The sequence below is a fragment of the Scleropages formosus genome, chromosome 15 (genome assembly GCF_900964775.1).
Source record: "Scleropages formosus chromosome 15, fSclFor1.1, whole genome shotgun sequence".
Lineage (NCBI taxonomy): Eukaryota > Metazoa > Chordata > Actinopteri > Osteoglossiformes > Osteoglossidae > Scleropages > Scleropages formosus.
Window position 1 is genome coordinate 6053908 of NC_041820.1, and position 21458 is coordinate 6075365.

At 46.6% G+C, this 21458-nt stretch overlaps 1 protein-coding gene across 5 annotated transcripts; it reads right to left on the reverse strand.

The window, feature by feature from the left end:
* Window positions 1–517: 517 nt before the first annotated feature.
* On the reverse strand, window positions 518–17138 carry grhl1 (grainyhead-like transcription factor 1). Of its 5 annotated transcripts, XM_018733937.2 has the most exons (16): window positions 16953–17138; window positions 16721–16883; window positions 13468–13657; window positions 13132–13205; window positions 12382–12754; window positions 11827–11909; window positions 11515–11671; window positions 10900–11011; window positions 9732–9826; window positions 7114–7360; window positions 6758–6885; window positions 4844–4869; window positions 4554–4639; window positions 3538–3623; window positions 3223–3287; window positions 518–2154 (listed from the first exon to the last, which is right to left on the reverse strand). In XM_018733937.2, exons 2-16 carry the CDS (start codon window positions 16738–16740, stop codon window positions 2040–2042), a joined length of 1857 nt encoding a protein of 618 aa, XP_018589453.1. In that variant the 5' UTR covers window positions 16741–16883; window positions 16953–17138; the 3' UTR covers window positions 518–2039. The 5 variants fall into 5 exon arrangements, with proteins under 5 accessions (XP_018589453.1, XP_018589470.1, XP_018589445.1 ...); XM_018733954.2 differs by lacking the exon at window positions 16953–17138 and having other exon boundaries at window positions 13468–13654; window positions 16721–16930; XM_018733929.2 differs by lacking the exon at window positions 16953–17138 and having other exon boundaries at window positions 16721–16930.
* Window positions 17139–21458: the final 4320 nt, after the last annotated feature.

Sequence of the window (21458 nt, forward strand, 5' to 3'; positions counted from 1 at the left end):
TCAATGGTCTGCTGTGCAAGGCAGTTGGTTGACCATCTGAGAGTCCTTCTTCTGTACCAGCTGTTGGTTTCTTCACCTCTGCTACCTTCAGGCTTCTCTCATACTTGTTTGTGTTTGGCTATTGGTCATTGCTTATGTGTCCTTTTGCAGTTTACTTACCAGCGCTGTCATTACTAAATGTAATTGATGCTACTTCCAATTTGAAATTCTCTGAGGCAATCATGCTACAAAGGGCGCTATTTGAGCAGCAAACTGAATAAAACTTGTAAACTACAATGAGATCGAGCTAAAAAGATTGTGCCTGCAACTTCACCTTTGGAGGGAATTTCAGGACATCTATTTTTGATTACATAGCCCAAACAATGTAGTCATATTGTTTGCGTAACCCGTTTCCCGTCAGTTGAATCTGCGGTTCACGTCCCTGGGGTCTGGATTAGAAAATGTGGGCCAGGAGCCCAGTTCAACACTTCCCCTATGTCTCACACTGCTGGTGCCTAAAAACAAACACCTGACGCCGCCTCTTCCAAATCCTTGGTTTATTGGATACAATACATGTCATACATGTAGTAGCATCCTGACCATAAACATCAAAGAAGTACATAAACACCCTCTTAAAAAAATAAAAAATAAAAATCCCTTAGCATACAAATACATATACTCTGGAGTATTTTCATATAAAAACAGTCAAAATTATAATACAATCTTATTGGTAATAAAAATCTGCCACAGTTCATAGCTCAGTAAAATACCCCAATCCTTGCTTATTGCATATAAAATAAATACACTGATAAACTGATAAAACCAGTGAGTAATTTCACTGGGGAAAAAAATCTTTAGATACAACATTTTAGGAAAAAAAAAAAACTATACTGGCTTGTTAATTTGAGCAATTCAGTTTTGCCATTTCCTTATAAAAGAAAGATGGAAATTATTGCATTAGATTATATTCACCTTCAGAATCATATAGATGTATAGACAAAATCTGTTCATACAGTTGTGAAAATGAACGTCACTTATTGCACTTCCTGTACAGGTAAAAATGAAGATTACGTACGGTTCACTGACACTTTGCAGTGAGGGTTTAAGTGATAATAAGGCTGAAGGTGTTCAGTCCTGGGCCAGATGGTAAAGCTTTACTGTTAATACTTGTCATGAAACCAAAGAGCTCTTATGCCACTCAGATGAATGTCTACACTCTTGTCCATCGGAGACAACCACACGTACCGATTCCAGGCAATCGATGAGGGGACTAGTTTCGGAGATCGAACATGATGTTTACGTACTAAATACTGCAGGAAGTTACATGTCAAAACAGGATGGGTGTTCCATTGATTGTGCTTCTATTTACAGATTCGTGAAGGCACACAAAGTTAAAGCCCTGTTTAAGAGATTCGAAGAGATCAAGGTGTGCAGCGCAACGATTTTTCGCACGGACACACCGAGAGAGCAATTTAAAGCAGAAGGTCGCATCAGATTTATAATTCAAATCGTAATTCCGTCTCTGGGACGACTGTCCGGTCTTCCTCCCGCCTTTCGTCGAATTCACCCGCGTTGTGACATGACCTTGCCTAAGGCGATGCTGCCGAATCGGTCTGACGAACAAATCCTTCACGCACACTCAGATACAAAAAAAAAGAAGGGCTCCCTACCTGCCCACTTTCCACCGAATGGTAGTCGTGGGCGAAGAAGGCTATCCAAAGCATTGAAATATTCACGCTAACTGCTTCGTGACCGAACGACCCGTTTGGAAATCAGTCGGTTTCTCCATCGTTCTGCTGAACAAAGGCAGCAATTTGCCCGAATACTTTAGTGCTTTGCGAAGAACTGCTCTCCCTCCGTCCTGAACGGAGCGGAGCGCTTCGGGACACGGAGACAGCGTGGATGCTCGGAGCACAAGGTCGACCTATGTACATGATATGTAAACCCGGATCCCCTTTGCGACTCGGCGGTCGCCGTACAGTCCCGCAGCGGTCTGACCCTGGGTGGAGGATGGGCTGAATGGTGGGGGGTCTCATGGCCGTGCCCCTAACTCCCTCTGCTCAGATCTCCGTCAGGGTGAGCTTGTAAATGCCGCCCAGCTCCTCCATGTGGATCTGGAAGGTGTCCTCGTTGGAGTAGTGCTTGATGATGTTGTCGTCCATGTTCACCAGGATCCTAAAGGGAGACGGGGCAGAGACAGCGGTGAGGTGCAGCGCGAGGCCTACGGGATCTAAGCCACCGCACGCGTCCCTGGAAATGCACACTAATATATACCGGGCCTTCGCATCCCGCGGTTAATTTGCTCTGTGTAATTTCCGTCGAGAACAGATGAAATTAACTTTATATCCTGAACGGAAATGGCTCTTGAATGAAAAATGTGACCTAAAATTAAGATTCCAAAATAAGGTATTTTATGCATGGCAGTAGTAACACCAGAATATTTCATAGTATTTCTTAAAAAAAGAAAATTCACTCGCTTATCTTTTAATGGTTTAATTTTTTTTTTCAATATCTATCTTCGCGGTGGTGTGGTGGTGCGGTGGTGCGGTGGGTTGGACCGGGTCCTGCTCTCCACTGGGTCTGGGGTTCGAGTCCCGCTTGGGGTGCCCTGCGGTGGACTGGTGTCCTGTCCTGGGTGTGTCCCCTCCCCCTCCGGCCTAACGCCCTGTGTTGCCGGGTAGGCTCTGGTTCCCCGTGACCCCATATGGGACAAGCGGTTCCGAAAATGTGTGTGTGTGTGTGTGTGTATCTATTTTTTCCTTTTCTGCTTTACACAATACCTTTTGTGCTTTCTTTTTAAGCGCCCTTTTCATAATTTAACTCATGGATGTTCATAATATAAAGATATAATTCTCACTATGCGTTTCCCTCTGCAAAAGAGAGGTGCTGTGTAGCTTTACAAACAAATGCTAGTTGATCATCATTTGATCACTAGATAAAGGCTTAAGTGGTAACTTCAGGGTAATTTCGAAGTAGATCTTCCCTGAAAATAGCCAGACTGACACCACTGGGGGACCAAAATCTTCTGGATTCGAGACACCAAATGTGCATCTGTTTCAAACAAATCGTACATAAGCTGGTGTACAGAGTACAAGAACCTGTATGAAAGAAGGTACAGATTTTCAGAAGCCACTGCAGTAGTTTTGCTGCATGAGACTGTGATGCAATGGATGAGCGTACATTTAAATAATATTTCCATAACTGAAATGATCGTCCGCAGAAAAATATCGAACGTTTACTCACCCTTTTTTGCACTTCTTGTAGACCTTTCCTATCTTTTCAAGTGGGAGCTCATATTTATCGCATATCTGTCCAAAAAAAGAATACGGATGTCACTCGGAAGCTGTACCTCACGCCTCATAATTTGCTTGCAGTGAAGCAGTGGTTAACAAATACAAAGGTGACATACTGCTGATGCGATAAGCCATTTGAATTACCTAGATAAGTTCTGGGAAGACGTTCATAAAAGCACGCTCGTGTAAATCCCTTTGTGTCGTCGACATTTATTTAGGTGTTTTTAGTTATACGAGCTGCGTTTCGGCATGAATGGAAACTCACCGCCTCCACCAACCCCTTCAGCGTGGGAGTGTTCAGCATGAGAGCGTCAAACACCTCTTCCGTCTCCTTCCGCACGTAGAGTAGGACTGTCAGGGTGGAGGAGCACGAGAGATATTGTCACACATGAGGGCTGGGGGGGTCACATACAGCCCATGTAAATGGACATGCGGGAGCACGCACACACACACACACACACACACACACACACACACACACACACACACACACACACGCGCGGCTGACTGAGAAAGAGCCACAAGTCCTGGAGGTGAAGTGGTAAAACACATCCCCGGCAATCCCGCCGCACTCAGCTTGTTTTACTCGCACGAGAGCCACACTGGTGTTTACCAAATCAGTAACTTGAACCTTTCGGGGTTTTTTTTTTTGTTCTTCAAGCTGCGGCTCGGAGTTGCGAAACACCGCGTTCCCCACGTGAAAGAGAAGGGCGAATTGAGAAAGTCCGAGAACAACGGTTTAGCGATGTGCCCGATCTCTTGGTTCCATCCGCTTCGGCTCGAGGAGGATGTTCAAGGAGCTTCTGAACCGGATCCAGCGTGGGAGACCTCACGCACGGTGCCAAAGCAGACCACGTGTGGGGGGTGGCTGGGGCGAAGAGCGCTTAGAGAGCACCGCACGATCCGGCTCGGTGTCAGCCAGCCACACGAGGCCAGGGCACAGCCTCCGCTCTGCCACGTGGCACCACGATGCTAGGAATTGCAGCCCAGAGGGCCGCTGACCAATCCCTCAAAGTACTAAAGCCCTCGGGGCAATGACCCCTGGGGTCTTATAGAGCGGCTTTAAATCTGAACTCTTCATGGCTTGTTGATACCAAGGCTGAGTCAACGAACAAACATCAGCAGAACATTCTGGAAACAGACCATGTTGAGAGGAGGAAAGCGCTCACCAGGTTTGGGTGGAATCGTTTAAATAGAAATATAGATGACGGTTTAAGGGTTTGAGTGTGTGTGTGTGTGTGTGTGTGTGTGTTTGCGTGTTTATGTGGGTCTAATACCTACCCTTTTTGGGCTCATCCATCCTGGGCAGCTTGTTGGGAGGGGAACCAAACTCCTCCTCGTTGAAGGGTAACCTCTTCATGGCTGCCCTGCGGGAACAATAACGCCCTGGGGTTAGAATGCTCTCTCTGGGGTCTACGGACAAATTCAGTGTGTTTCTGTCGTCATCAAACCAGGATTCATATGCCACCTGTGCGCTTCTCAAATGTGCCAACCAGGGTTCGACACCAGAGCCTCGCTTTTGCAGCACAAGGAAACAAGCTCTTCAGAAGTACGTTAAATTATGGTCTTACCCGTCCTCTCCATCTTCTGATGGGAACTGTTGCAAGAAATGAAAAATGGAAGAATAACATATCAGCAATTTTATAGCGACAAGGAGAAATACTCAAAATAGCTGTAAGGTCAAAGGTTGCATGCAGTGTCTTCACTCTACTGTCACTGGACCTGCGGGATATGGACAGATCTTAACATGCAACATGTGGACTCAGGCCCAATCTCCCTCCTGGGTGGTTCTTTCTCCATAACTTTACACCTTTATATTATCCAGTTCCAGTAATTATATCTTATTTAAACATGGCTGTTATTAAGATAATTTCATCTGTTATTAAGCCATATAGAGTGGCGTGGTGGCACAGTGAGTAGTGCTGATGGCTCAGAGCTGCTCAATTCTGGGATCAAATCCAGCTCAGTTTGTGTGGAGCTTGTATCCTCCCCTTTGTTTGTGTAGGCTTGCTCTGGTTTCCTCACACAGTCCCAAGAACATGTGTTTTAGATGAATATGGGGATCTAAATTCCCCTGTGTGCACATGAGTATGTGCAATTGCCCTGCAATGGACTGGCATCCTGTCCAGGGTGTACCCTGCCTCATGCACTATGTCTCCTAGATAGGCTTCAGACCAATATGACCCTGCATTGGCTAAGTGATTATCAGTAATGGATATGAAACCATAATTCCATTCAAGGAGAACTCTGCTCCTGCCTGTTGACTAGGAGTTACGGTCATAATGACATTTAGCGCAATCGAGGACCATTCATTGATAAGAACCACTGCATAACTCTCCCTTCACCCTGTTCCAACAACTCAGTAACCTCGCGTTGTCCCCACAACCTGAGACCTTCCGGCACAGGTGACCTTCAGAACACAAGACCCACAGCAAGGATGGTGTGTCATGGCCCGGTGGACGTAGATAAGGTTCGTAGAAGTGCGCAATCTCGCACCCGTCAACCTCCCTCTTGTGCTCTTTGAGGTCAAAATTGTGGACTGGTGCCCAAGACCATGGCATATTCCTGTCTAAGCTGTTGGCGCTCTGGCGTGGTCCCACACCATCCACGGTGAACCTACAGCAACATTCTACGTTTCCCACCCGAGTCGTTAATGACCCTGTTCCAAACCGTTTCTGTGGCTTTATCGATTCGGTTCGGCGAGTTGTGAGGGGGTGCGGTGGCGCAGCGGGCTTGGCCGGGTCTTGCTCTCCGGTGGGTGTGGGGTTCGAGTCCCGCTTGGGGTGCCTTGCGACGGACAGGTGTCCTATCTTGGGTGTGTCCCCTCCCCCTCCAGCCTCACGCTGTGTGCTGCCGGGTTAGGCTCTGGCTCACCTCAACCCTACTCAGGACAAGCGGTTTCAGACTGTGTGTGTTGAGCTGTAAATTTCACCCTCGAATCAGCATCACCTGTAACTTACAGCTGTGTTTCTGGCGGCAGCACTTTGCATTTGATCACTTACAGTAAGTGCTGTTTCGCGTCAGTCGCTCAGCTCTTTAAACACAAAACCGGAAATATTTCGAATCAAACCAGGATTCACAGTTCTAACAGGCTGTGGGGCCCTTCCTGAGCTTTGAACCTTAGCTCAATAAAGCAGAGGAAATTCTCTAGTACGTGCCACCTGAAACAGGTAGACTGGGCGGAGCTTTGGAGTAGACAGAAACACCATTGTGAAGCAAATATTTCTAGTGCCACATTATCTAACAGTGTTTGGTTTTACCGTATTAGCAATGGGCGCACAACAAGCTTGAGTCAGGTAACAAACAATAATGTTCTTTCAGGCTTTCAGCCCCTCTGCGGTCTGACATCCAGCTCAGATCTCACGCCGGGAGGCGATTTTAATGTGTTCCAATTTTTTTATTACGTATCTGATTTCAGACACCTTGGAACTCATCGGGTATTAGTGGCCGTCAAGGGGAGGTGTGGCGACGCTCAGCTTACTCACGTGGCGCTGGAAGCTGGAGAAGTGGATGTCAGGGATGAAGAGCACAGGTTGGGTGTCCAGGTCGGTCATCGCCTTGAAGGTGGTGATGTCACTGCGCTTGTGCAACAGGGGAACCTTGACGTCCACATCTGCAGGAGGACAACGTCGTTTGGCTCAGTGTCATAACAACTTGGCCTTACGAAGAGGAAATGGCTCCACTACCCGTTCGGGCTTTCAGAGTGGAAGGTTGCAGTCGGCATGGTTGCTTACTGAACAAAGCATCTGGCCCCATGCTTGGGGAGAGAGGTTTACCTTGTATCTGACCCTAGAGTATATATTTCAGTGTTTGTGCGAAGGGGTCGGACAAGGACACTCACAGGCCCCGAGGGTGCTCGCCATGTCGGCGCACTTCCCCTTCCGACGCGTCTGCTTTCGCTCCTCGTCACGGATCTTACGCTCTGCCCCCTTGTCGCAGAAGACCTTGATCTGGCAGTAGGCCCGGTGGATGGGCTTGTTGCTGCGGTTGTTGTAGCTGTACGTGTCGATCTGCAAGTTGAGGGGCAAGCCCTTGACGCCCTTCTGCGAGGAGAAGTCCGTGCTCAGGCAGTTCACCGAGATGAAGATCTGAGGGGAGAAGTGAGGGATGCGTGAGGACACCTAGATAAGGGTCATGACTCAATAAATCCCGAATGGGGTTCGTTATTTACTGTTTTTTCTTTACTGAGCAGGGTTGCCATGAACTGATAGCAACAAGGCAGGTAGAATTACCATGGTAACGGGGAACAAAACACAAGACTGTTAAACAATGGTCCCCAGGACGCTTGACACCACAGTAAAGGAGGAATAAGGGGTAATCAAAGACTCAGCTGATACTTTTACAAAGCATGACACCACCAACTATCCCCGAGAAACTCTCAGAGAGCCATTTTCATTTACATTTATTTATTTAACAGACGCTTTTCTCCAAAGCGACTTCCAATGAACTCTGTGTAGTGTTATCAGCCCACACACCTTATTCACCGTGGTGACTTACACTGCTAGATACACTACTTACATTGGGTCACTCATCCATACATCAGTGGAACACACACACTCTCTGTTTCTCACACACTATGGGTGAACCTGAACAGCACATCTTTGTACTGTGGGAGGAAACCAGAGCACCCAGAGGAAATCCACACAGACATGGGGAGAACATGCAAACTCCACACAGACTGGGTGGGGATCAAACCTATGTCCTCCCACACCACCCAGGCGCTGTGAGACAGCAGCACTACTCGCTGTGCCACCATCACGCCCGGGGAATTTTAAATCCTTTATTATTCTATGCCTAAATAATAAGGGATTTAAAATATGGAAACCGTGGAAATACTTGCAATAGTTAGATGTAAAGAAATCCGTGAAATAATTTACAGAATGCTGAAGAAAAGCTTGTAAAGCGTTCCAGGTTTCAATTCTTGCATAACTGCATATTTTACTCATTTTTTTGGCCACGTCCAAAATTCACTACAGCAGTATTTGGCGCCCCCTTATGGCGCATTTGTGTAACCTGGTGCCTTTCTCCACTTTACACCACTAGGGGGCACAATTGTAGTAGAAAAGAGACCTCCTCCGAAACTGGAGACCCCAAGCATCTGAGTTGAATTCATTTGCCTCCCAAAAAATGGTGGAGGCTAATTTGTTATGGTTCCTTGCTGAATTACATCCTGATACTTATGAAATACAATCGTGGGTTCCCTTCTTTCTGTTTCACTGGGCTGCTTCGCTCTGGGCGCATCGTCCTACATCCGAGTAAACAGACAGCGCCGTGCAAACACAAGGATGAGCGTTTCATGAATGTGACCGTCAGATCACACGCCTGCTGTATACTCAGATCCGGGACCGTCACCAGCAGTCCACATTCCGGGTAGACTGCAGGGCGCTGGCATACCGCGCTGTTCCACGACATGCCACGCCGAGACTCATGACGTTTGACTCCCAGTAATCAGCCTGCTTGTTTTTGTTGTTTTTGGAGCAGAAACTCAACAAGTAATTGAGATGATTCCTTTTCATGGAAATTAGGAAAATGTCAGCAGACAGTTGGCAGGGGATAATCACCTGTGGCTCCTCTGTCACTGTCACCTGGGTTACAAATGGTGTGCCTCAACAAGTACCCGTTGGACAGGATTCCACCACACATACTGCGAAATGTGGAGGCGAACCCCCTGCCGCGTTTCCTCATTCCCGATCCCATTGTGAGACACGTCCTGCCCCAAGACGGGCCTTCTTCTCTGCACATCACACCAATAGGACAATGGGAACGATCGTGGTGACACACAGGCACACACCCCCACGCGTCCGCTCAGGTGTCTCTACGCAACCCTAGGGTGGGATGGCCAGCGACCTGGAGCAGGCAGAGTGGGGCACCCGCCTTGGTAACAGACAGAGCTTTATGTCACCAGCCAAACTGGGAGGGCCGCTTTACACAATAGGTGTTTACAGGGAGAAGCGCCGAAGAACAGGACCGGTTCGAAAACCCCCCGTCGGGTTCGACTTCCCCGTTTCCCTCCGAATGATGCTGAAACAAGACGCGTTGTTCATCCACACAGTCACCTTCCTCTACTGCCTCTCACCGTGTCCTTCAGGCGGAACCATGTCTGTTTTTCGCATTTTTTTGGAAGGCGCACGGAACATTGGATGCCATAACTAGAACAACCGGTTCGTTACTTTTCGGTGTCTCGAGGACATCTGCGAAATGCCGCAAGTGCGGCTGCCTCACAAACAAACACGTCCTGATTGAAGTCTATTCCCAGGAAACATTCCTTCGAACGGAGCAGAGGCGTTTACGTGAAAATCGTGCGAAACGCCAAACCGCGCAAAACCCTTAAGCACATTTCGACGAAGTTTGGTTTTGGAGGCACTAACGTCCACACCCAGTGACTAGATGTCCTAAAGAGAGGGGCTTACTCTGCCCGCTAGTGACAGCATGGCCAGAGGGGACACCCCCCTCCCTCACCTTTGCCTCCTCATTGATGTCCCATGTGAAGGAAATGGCATTGTAGGAGATCTCCTCGATGTTGCTGATGGTGTTGAAGCTCTCTTTGTAGTCGGCTGTGGAAAACAAAGGACGACGTTAGATTTAGAGCCGGTGGACCTGCCCCGACCCCCTCTTCGGCCGTTAACGCAGAGGAGGAAGTGGGGATCAGTCTTCTCCGCCGCATCCCACACAACTGCTGCCATGCGCTCCGGGTGGCAACGTGGGCCACCTAAGCTCTGCAGCGTCTACAGGTGTCACTTGCATTACAGTCTAATGCTCTTTTCTATTCCTTTTTTGGTTTCACATCCGAATACTAGTTCTCCCTGACCCTCCCCTTTGAAAAACAAAAAAAGCTCTGGAGAACCCACCCCCATTAACACAACAGTAGAGGGGCCTTTCAGGAGATTGTTCTTCTATTGTGACTTCCCAAAATCCAAGAGAGTAACAACACAGCAGTTGTGTAAACGGAGCCATTAGCTAAAAGGCAGTGTGTGTGTGTGTGTGTTTGTGGTGGGTGATTCCTTCTCTAGACACCTGCTAAGCTGAAGAACAAAATATAGTATTTATGGAAATCACACACACACACATTTTCAGAACCGCTCATCCCATACGGGGTCGCAGGGAACCGGAGCCTACCCGGTAACACAGGGCGTAAGGCCGGAGGGGGAGGGGACACACCCAGGACAGGACACCAGTCCATCGCAAGGCACCCCAAGCGGGACTCAAACTCCAGACCCACCGGAGAGCAGGACTGTGGTCCAACCCACCGCACCACCGCACCCCTTTTATAGAAATCAGAATTAGCTAAGGTCTTTACAGTGAAAGATGGAAGGATGAAGGAATAGATGGATGATTGCATGGACATTGGGATGTGTGGATGGATTTTTGAATGGGTGGACATTCGACTTAGTTTTACAGTCGTACTATCACAATTTTTAACAAGTATCCAAGAAAATGCTCAAAAATTACTCCCTCTTTTCCGCTCTACTGTACATGCAGTAACACACTGCTGTGACGTATCAGATCCATACTACACTGACCGGTACTGTTCTCCACCCAATGAGAGGGCACATCGCTGTCATGGAAGGAGCTGTTCCGACTGCCCAAGGGTGAGGGCACCTTAGGGTCAAGGTTACCGTCGACCTACCGATATCAATGCAGCGCTGCTTGGCTGTGTGCTGACGGGAGTGCCAGTATTTCCAGTGCTTGAGCTGGTCGTCCCGACACTTTTCCTCTCCGAACACCACCATCACCACGCTCTGGAAGACAGCAACATGTCGCCATCAACGCACCCCTCGTTCCAGACACGCACCGCAGGAGCTTTGTGAAGGCAGTTACCCACAATGCTTGGAAATGTAGTTGTCTTCTGATGAGCCGTATGAGCTTTGACTTTGAAAATGTAATTTCACACAATCTTATCTCAGGGGTCCATGGTGAAACCCTTGGTCTTTGTGGATTAGTATTTATTCTGGGGCCACTGTAAACTGTGGGACCTTATGAGGACAGCTGTGTGCCTTTCTGAGTCATTTCCACTCCAGTCAACTTTCCACAGGTGGGACTACAGTGTACTTCTAGAGACATCTCAAAAAGGATCCAAAGGAATAGGATGCATCCGAGTTCAATCTGGGGTGTCACATCACAGCAAAGGGTCTGAATACTTATGTAGGTGTGAGGTTTAAGTGTGGAAGAGTGGCGGGGTGTGAATACTTTCTGCAGACACTGTGACTGTATAGTGAGCCTGGCAAGCCGTACTGCCACGTACCCGAACTTTGCTGATGGGGTGGTGAAGGACTTTGCCGTTGTCGATCTCCCGAAGGGTGATGGGGTAGAACTGGCCTTTGTTGAGGTATGTCATCGTTCCGTCGCCAGACTTCTGACGAAGTGACTTTGAGGCCTCCAACGTGTACTCAAAGTTATTACTGAAAAAGAAGAGTTTTCAAAATTAGGCCAGGAGTCATTTGAAGGCTCTGGTCACCTGCCCCATGTTTGACACCATGAGCTTATGGCCAGTGAACGGGCATTTAAAGGGACCCTGCAGCTGCATCACCGGGCTGCCATCGGCACGTTGACCCACCTCGGTATGGTGTCAAAGCTGGCATAGTCGTCCGGCGCGATGGAGGGCATGCGTAACTGGAGATCCCCTGGGAATGAGAACACCTGCAGTGGACAAAGGGGGGGGGGAGAGGACCAGCTTTACACAAACATCCGCAACAAGGCTTCGCTCCCTGGGAGCTGAGGGGGGGCTCTCGCTCAGCCAAGGGAAAACAAAGCGCCCCCCCCCCACCAGTACTCCTGTATAGGGTTTTGTTGGGCTATCCTTTTAACGTAATCCCCCCACCCCACCCCCCCAGGTTAAATACAGAAAGGGGAGAGAAAAGGTTCTGCTATTGTAGGAGAAAAGTACAGCGTCTTATTGTACTCAGTGGACAATGGCATAATAACATGCTAGCCACTATTTTGGCGTGTTCAAATAAAACCAGGTAGGGTTAAGCCCAGCACTGGCTCCAGAGGCTCAGGTGAAAGGGACATTGTGTGGGGGGACCGATCCCATGTCTCTCTGTCACCCTGGTGAGGGGGTGTCGCAGCGGGAACGGGGTAGCTGGGTGGCACTTCCTATGGCACTTCCTACCTCTGAGGTTCCATCCTTGAAGGTCTCCGGGAAGGTGGAGTCCGGTGTGCGCGGCTGCGTGCTGGGGCTGAACTGGCTGTGACTGAGCGGCCGGTCAAACACCACGGCATGACCGTCGGGCTCCGGGCAGTGGGCGCTAGGAGGGGCAGCCACCGGGAAGCCATGTGCGGGCACCTCGGTCTTCACTGGGTAGCCGGGCATGGCGGCAATGGACACTGTGACCGTGGTGTCTGGAGATGGGAACGGGACCCTCTTGTCTTGGCTCAGCTGATTTGTTGGGAGGACGATGTTGAACGGGACACTCTTTAGCACCTGGATTCTGCTCTCCCCTGCGGCCATGGAGGCCTCCTGGTGTGGGGCCATCAGGTTCCTGCTGGCAAACGGCGCACACGTTAAACGAGTAAAGTCAAGACCTCTCGATGTGGAATCCCTACTCACAGGTCACGTCTACATCTGGTCATCATGACTCCTACCTGTGGTCTTTTGGGCCTTTCTGTACAGCCTAATCTGTAGTGTTCGGTCAGATGTCCTCCAGAAACAAGTGGAGCATAGCTGTTTTACTTTACATTATTAACGTTATTGAATTTTTTTTCGGTTTGCCCTCGTTCACGCTCGCTTTGCTGTTTTCTTTACAGCGAGTTGTTTTTTTTATGTTGGGACAGCAAACAAATCAGCTGCTATTGCCAAATGGAATAACCTCGGGATCTGCTTTTACTACACAGATACAACGGCATCAAAAGGCCATATCACCTTTTGTTAGGATCCACTTCAGACCCCAGCACGTCTGGCTTGGTCTGTGTCACTGTTCTCTTCTCTCGGGGCACCTGGGGAGAGCAAACAAAGGGAGCATCCGTGTCAGTGCTTCTTTTACCATCACTGTGATCCACCCACCCAGCAACATGCAGAGGAAAGGACTGATTTAAAAAAGTTGCTGAACATTTGCAGGAAGTTGTGTGGTTTTGCAAAAACTTGCCTTTCTTTAAGAATGAGTATTAAGGTGCCTCTCTCATTTTCCTCACTGTGGTCTTTGGGTTCTCACTTGAAGGTTTTAAATAGGCAAAAAGGCTGAGCTGCATTCGACCCTACCTTGTAGTAGTCGTAGAGCAGGCCCAGGGCGGCGGCGCTGTCCTCGTCCCCGTTGATGCTCATCATGGCCTTGGTGGCGGCCGTCAGCGGGTTCTCGAGGAAGGACTTCCAGGCCTCATCTTCGTTGGTGAATGACCGTCGCTGGCTGTATCCTGGTTCATTCTGTAGCACCAGTACAGCCCTCTTGCTGCTGGGAAAAGGAATCCAACAATCCGTATAGTGCTCAGCTGGGGGGTGCACATTCCTGAACACTACATACATAGAGGTCATACACATATGTATGTAGATATATAGTACTGAGCCAAAAAGAGTCAGCAAAAGTCTTAACGTAACTGAAGAAAACTGAAATACATTCATGTGAACATTTCAACATGTCTGTTTTGTGGGAAAAATGCCGAATATATCTGACTAAATGTATCAGAGGCACTCGAACCCTCAAAAAGAGGTGAGACATTTTTATTGGAAATTGTGATAAAGACTTGTGTTGATCAGGGTGACACCAGACCTTCCCATAGTACTACTACTTTGGAGGAAGGAACTCCTTTTCAGCCGAACTAAATGGAACCCAGGATCCACGGGGCCCCGAAAGTCTGGTGCTGCCCTGTCTAAATAAATTGTTTAGGCGGCGGATCAATACTATAGTGCCGTAAGTGTTTGGTATTGAGATTCCATTCCACCACCCGCCTTTGTTAGCGTCACTGTCAGTACATCTGCATACTCACTCTTGTTGGCTGTGTTTAAGGGCATGGGAGATGGTATGGGGGGGTGGGGGTGGGGGGTTAGTATCTAGTTGGTATCGAGTGGGTGTGTCTGCTGGGCTGGCTGGGGGGTGGCAGCATTCGGATATTTATGATACACAGTCCCAAGATACAATTACTGACTTATCAAAGAGATTATGAAAAAGCACAAATTAGGTAGCTTGTGAGAAAAAAAATATGAAATAAGTTCATTACATTCACCTTCTGACAATTTAAACAAAAGGTAGTTTTCATTTCACTATTTGTTTGAGCGGCGCCCTCAGGGATTTCTAGCTGCTCACACTGAGCATGTGAAAGGCCTCTGATTTTACCCAAAATATCGCTTTGAAATAACGCAGGGCGGGCGTTGCTCGTGCAGCGGCCTCCCCATGTGACACATTTCCAACACTTGTTGGGAGGGGGGGGGGGATGTCTGTTTAAGGTGCAAATATTGACGACACATTTCGCTAAGGCAAAACCTAAACAGTGATCCCGAACGTCAAACAAAAAACACTTCTCTTCAAGTGATACCGACGCGTAGGTCCGAAAAAACGAGTCCCAATTTCAGTGTTGCAGTGTTACTTCTACTTTGTATTTAATATAATAATGTTTAAAGGTGGGAATACAGGCAAATCTTGTTGAAATCCATCGCCACCAAAAAGACCTGGTGGTCAACAGAAATTCTTTATTTGAAACTCAGCAGGCTTCCTTTGTGCCCAGCAAAAACTCCCAGCTGGCTTTATGCATTTTGGATATGCAATCTGATAGATCCGTTATTCAGCACGGATAAAACAAAACAGGACATGCAATCCGTCATTAAAACAAAGGAACCAGCCATGCCCTGATAGAACTTGATGATGATGATAATATTAATAATAATAATAATAATAATAATAAACCTCAAATAGAGTGCAAAATTAAGAGAATGTCTGTTTAGAGGCCTTAACAATAGATTCACAAGCAAGCTCCATCCCAAGCACAAAGTAAGACGAAGTGAGTCTTCCATCTCAAAATCATGGTATGTAGTTCTTGAAATACTTATTAAATTACACCTGAAAAGATGGACTTTACGCTGCTTTGTCCGGGGCTAAAGTACTCGTTTAAATTGTAGGGGGACGTAACAGATAAACTGCTGGGAAAATAGTTGGCGCCGCTCAAACAAATAGTGAAATGAAAACTACCTTTCCTTAAAATTGTCAGAGGGTGAATGTAATGAACTTATTTCATTTTTTTTTCTCACAAGCTACCGACACAGTATATTATATGTATGACCTCTGGAAAAGCTTTTTTTTTTTTTTTCTTTTCTAAAATTAGGTTCCTGTATGTAAAAACATGCTGACACACATTGTTTTCTGTGAGATTTTCGAGAGAAGACAGACAACGCCTTACAGGTGTTCAGTTTCACCGGAGCCGCAGTTCTGCTGTCCGCACACACACACACACACACACACACACACACACACACACACACACACACACACACACACACACACACACACACACACACACACACACACACACACACACACACACTGAAAGTGTCCTTCAAAAGTTACATGTTTAACAGTAGTTTCATTGGTTAAATAGTAGCCTACACGAGCTTTCTACCCGAGAACTTCCTAAGAATCATGTCTCCACAGTCTTCACTAGATAAAACCCTGGACAATCCGTCAATCCCCACTGGGCAAAATTTGGGATGGAAACATAAAAAATTCACGGATCGAAAAATGTGTTTAAAACACTGATTGGCGTAAAATATGAACGAACACAATATTACCAGAACATTAGGATATTATAAAAATAGCAGTTGAAGATTTTATTTCAAATCCACCGAAGTTTCTGTAGTAATAACTATAAAAATGGTCATAATTTTAATCTGTACAGCAGATTACTGTGCCTCTTTGTGAGAATTAAAAAAAACTTGTACGAAGTTGGTATTCTTCACACCGGGTTGAAAATCCAATGAAATCCAAATCCAAAAAAAAAAAAACAGAAAGAAAAAAAAAGTTAATTTGTATTCGTGTTAAAAAGAGCGGTTCACCTTCAGCGGCCGCGGGGGCGACGCGCTCCGGCTCGACCGACAGGTGCAGAGAGATGCACCTGTGGCGGAGCGCGCGCCGGCTCGCGCGCCCACAGCTGAGCCGACAGGTGGAGGGCACCGCGAGCTCCGGACCGCATCCCACGTACGAAAAAAAGCAGAAACGTTGCCGTTTCGTTTAAAAAAAACAAAAAAAAAATCTTTTCGTCCTGTCACACAGGACTTAAGGTGCGAAGAAGAAGGACGCGGCTCAAAACGGAATTTATCGACAGAGATAGATAAAAGGCTGATAAAAATCGGGGTGGTCGAAAGCGTTCGTTCGGTACCGGGCGCGCACACACACACACACACACACACACACACACACACACACACAGACAGATAGACAGACAGACAGACAGACAGACAGACACGCTCGCACGCACGCACTCGCCCACCGGTTCCACTGGACTCGCACCCGTGACCGAGTTCACTTTACCTGTCATTCTCCTGTGTCATCTTGCTCGGTCGAACTGGACTTTCGAGTTATGCGGTAAATCCGATCCGGCCCCTGCCTGCCCTGCCTGCCCTGCCTGCGCACCAGAAAAAAACACCCTCCTCAAGGAAGGAGTGGGATGAGGGCGACGCCGAGGCTGTCCCTGCTGAAAGAACGGGTTTTGTTGGCTTTTCTCGCTTTTTGAGGTATGGTGAGAATCAGAGGCCGGTTTTACCTGTGCGCGAGCTCGAGATTGGATTACAGCGGCCCGAGGGGCGGGGTCTCGGCGGCGGCACCTGAGCGGGCGCGCATCGCCGGCCCGGGGATTGGCAGGCGCGCTCGGGGAGGCGCGCACCTGTCGCTCGACCCTCGTGTCGACGTCTTGAGCGCCCGGTGACCCCCCATAGACCAGAGGCTGCGCGCGAGCGTTCTTAATTAATGCGGATTGCGGTGAGTGAGAAGTGCGGCAATGATACGTACAGTAACGCACGTGTCACGACACCAGAGCTCAATAAACATACATGAAAAAGCTGCGGCAACTGATACGTCTATCATGGAGAACGGGGTGAGCAGAAGGAAAGCAAATTTCCAGAATCATGTTCAGAACTTGATCAGTTGGGTGGCATCTGCCGGTGGCCTTGACCGTGGACGTCTCCCCCCAACCCTGCGAAGACCAATAACTGCAAAGAAGTGTCTGCTTTTGAAAAATGTTTAAGTAATGAAAAGCCAGGCACGGGTTCTTCGGCAGGACGAGTCTGCTTGCTCTCTGTGCCTCCTCTCTTCGGACGCTCCGCAAGGATCAGTCCCTCTTTCTCCTGGTTCCTCCAGTGATCTTCTCAGCACCAGGTCTGCTCCCCGTCTCTGGAGCTTCAGGCACCTCACCGAGATCCACCTCTTACCACCACACCTTAGGACTGTTGAGTTTGCGCTCCGAAGAGTTACTCAATGGCCTTTACGCTCCCTGCCTGTCTTGCTGCAGTCTTGGTGACCCAACACACTTAACAGTTTAATTCTCATAGTTTGTTGACATATCAGATTTGAGCTTGTGAGTTGATTATGTTCATATCTGATCTCAGCTACAGTATCGATCGTCATCTAAAATTGTTGCGCGGGTACAACCTTGTACAGTCAAAAGCACGAATCTTCACAGTGTGCTCTATCTTGGCACAAGATGGCATGGACAGAATAAACAGAGTAAAACCTGTACAAATAACAGTAATTTTGATTTACCAGAGAGAATGACACATATACATGCTGCACTAATACTCTGAACTGATACAGTAAACAAAATATCCAGCTGTATAAATGGGTAAGCACTTTTCTCCTAAGGTAATGCACAAATTGTATTTTCTATGAGATGTACGTCGATTTGGAGAAAAGCATCTGCTAAATGAATAAATTAATAACTGTAAATGTAAATAAGTAAGTAGCTTAGTGTACAAGCGTAACATTCGCAAATTGCTTTGAAGAAAGGCGCCAGACAAATGAATAAATTATAAAATGGAAAGAGCTCATAGATGTGCATATCAATATGTTGGTGCCAGATTTTGGAAAAGGGGGAAATGGAAACTGGACAGATAGTTTTACATCAAGGGAATCAAATTGCCGCCCTCTGTTTGGCCCACTGATTGAATAAGGGATCATTTGTGGTTTCTGTCGAAACCAACTGTCCACAAAAGGGGCAATTAGACGTGGGGGGGTAAAATGGGGTGTATGAATGAGCAGGTCACAGTACTTCGCACTTCTGGAGAAAAGGGTGTCAGGAGTTTCAGGTCGAATAAATGGAAATGAAATCCCTTTCATTCAAATGCAAGAAAATCAAAACTGTCGCGAAAGGTGATGCTATTTTGCCTTATTAACATGAATTGTTTTTGGATACCGAAAGGCCCAAGCACTTTGGAATTTGTCCGTATAGGATGAATACTCTGGTGCTGGTAGCAGCGGTACAGTTAAAATAATGCAGGCAGCATGCTTTTTATTTTATTTATTTCTCTGAATGTGCCTAAAACACAAAATAAAGGTATTTGAGTATTTCTCAAAACTGAGTTACCTTATACACTGATACATAGGTCTAAGTAAATTAATACTATATTCAGAGATGATGATAATAATAATAATAATAATAATAATAATAATAATAATAATAATAATAGCAGCAGTACATTTTCAGTCATTGGTGGTAAATATAATCCACAGCAACCTTGAAACTGTAAACTTGACCCTCAGCCTTCAGTTTTTTGTCACTATTACAAAAATGTACAAATATACAAACCATCGAGAACAACTAATGCGGAATATCAGATGTTTTGCTAATTTAAAACAAATGCTCTACGTTGTTAACACAAGATTCCTAACACACAAAGCGTATACAGCGGTGTAAGTATGATGTTGCCACAACTTTTTAGTATTTTTAGTGTCTCAATACATTTTCAATATATTTGTGCTAGACTTTGCTGGTAAATAATACACAGACAGATAACATACAGCAATCCACGTAACAGAATGACTAATTTAAGAATTTTTAAAGTAAAGAAAACTGAGGTTTTGGTAACACATAGCAGGAAAAAATTACAGTCTGACATTTAATTGCGTAACTCCTGAAAGTGTGTTAATTCACCAAACTTGGACTCACGTGTTAACGAAACAGCATTCAAATAAACTACCTTATAGATATCATCAGCATGGCAAAGCATGGAGCCACATGACAAACCCAGGATTAATAGACAAAATTTGTTATGTATTTACCATTTGTATGGTTACTAATACGCAATGAGTTGTCAGAAACCTGAACAAGGCTGAGCCACAGACAATAAATTGCAAACAATATTATGAAAAGGACCAGAGAGCGAGTGACTTGAGTTATGCTGTTTTCGCTTGCTGGTGTGGAGTTGCTGTGTCAGTGTGATGAATTGCTGCCTTCGGGAAAACAGGAAGATTTGCTATCTATGGCCTCTGTAATTTTCAGTTGCAACCCATGCATTGTGATCCAGTAAAAGACGTAAAACAAATTATTATTCATAAACTCACTCACTGTCTCGCAATAAATGTAGGGTCGCAGCAATCCAGAGTCTATCCTGGAAGCATAGGACACTGGGCTTGTCAGAGAGCCCAGGATGCGATGCCACCCTTTAATCCCTGTTTATTTCTGTTCACAGCACCTGGGTGGTGCGAGAGAATGTGGGTTCGATCGCCGCTCGCTCCGTGTGGAGTTTGCATGTTCTCCTTGTGTCTGCGTGGGTTTCTTCTGGGTGCTCTGGTTTCCTCCCACAGTCCAAAGATATGCTGTCCAGGTTGCCCCATGGTGTGTGAGTGACAGAGAGGGGGTGTGTGTGTTCCACTGATGTATGGATGAGTGACCCAGTGTAAGAAGTGTATCTAACAGTGTAAGTCACCTTGGTGAATAAGGTGTGTGGGCTCATAACACTACATAGAGTTCATTGGAAGTCGCTTTGGAGAAAAGCATCTGATAAATAAATGTAAAGTTTTGATATTCGGCTTTACCTCTCCATGAATATCAATAAACAGGGTAGCGAAGGTGCTGCTGTCACTCTATTGTCGCCGAGGTAACTAACGCCTGAGGTGAGGTGTTTGCCACACGCCTTGACAATCCTACAAGATTAGTTATGGTCAGTGGAGGATGGGGCGAAACACATTTTAAATAAACAATGAAAGGACCGTAACTAAGCAGGGGATGATCCTTCAAATGCGTTCAAGCTTTGCTATAAACAAAGGATTCCACTGCGCATTTGGACACCCATGCTTTAATACAGCAAGAAAATTGTTATTTTATGTATGTACTTACAGTTTTCCTTCATTAACAATTTTAATGACCTCTTGCATGAAGGAAATAATATGCATAAAGGACAAACAGACTGCGGCGTTGAGACATACTGGATGTCACACATAAATCAAAACACAGAGCACATTTGCATAAGCACTATTTAATTTCGTTTAATGGTGACAGAGGAAGTTTTTCAGTGGTTTTTTTACTCACGCTACAGAAAATATTTTATATATCAGCTCGTCATATACATTCAGTTGATGTGGGTGATGGTGGTCTTTTGGGGTGTTTATTTTTTTTGCACTACCGCTAATTATAACTATCTTCAGCTATTTACCTATTTCAGAGCAGCTGCTTGTTCAGTTAAAAACTACATGGTGTTTTTTAATTTTCATGTACCGCTTGTCCAGTGCAGATGGTCCTGAGCCTATTCCAGGAGTGCAGGACTCAAGGCAGACTTCCCCCTTGTTGAATGCGAGTCCATCTCGGAGAGCTGACCAAAGCCATCCTGCCTCAGTATCTGACATCCTACGACATCCCATCTTCTTATGCTACCGGGGGTCTCAGCCTTGTAGCTGTTAAGAGATGATGACCTTTGATGGTTGCACAACTCTCATAGCTGTAACCAGAGCAGAACCCTTCTCAATGTGTGGTCTGACACAAACACACACAGAGCATCGTCACACTTGGTTTAGTCAAAGGAACACAAACAAAGGAACGTTCAGTCCTCAACAGTGTTGGAGATGCTATCTGTGGGTTGAGTGGTTGATATCTGGATGGATGATTCTTCTCCGGGCTGAAGCTATCTTCTTTGTCTTGGCTCTTCTTATTGAATTCTCATTCACTTTATTCTGTGGACACAAGAATCCATGGGTTGCAGGGCCATCTGAAAACGGAACCACGTCTTGATCTTCTCCACCTATTTGTCTTCCCGCAAACTTCTCCCAGTGGAGGTTCCTG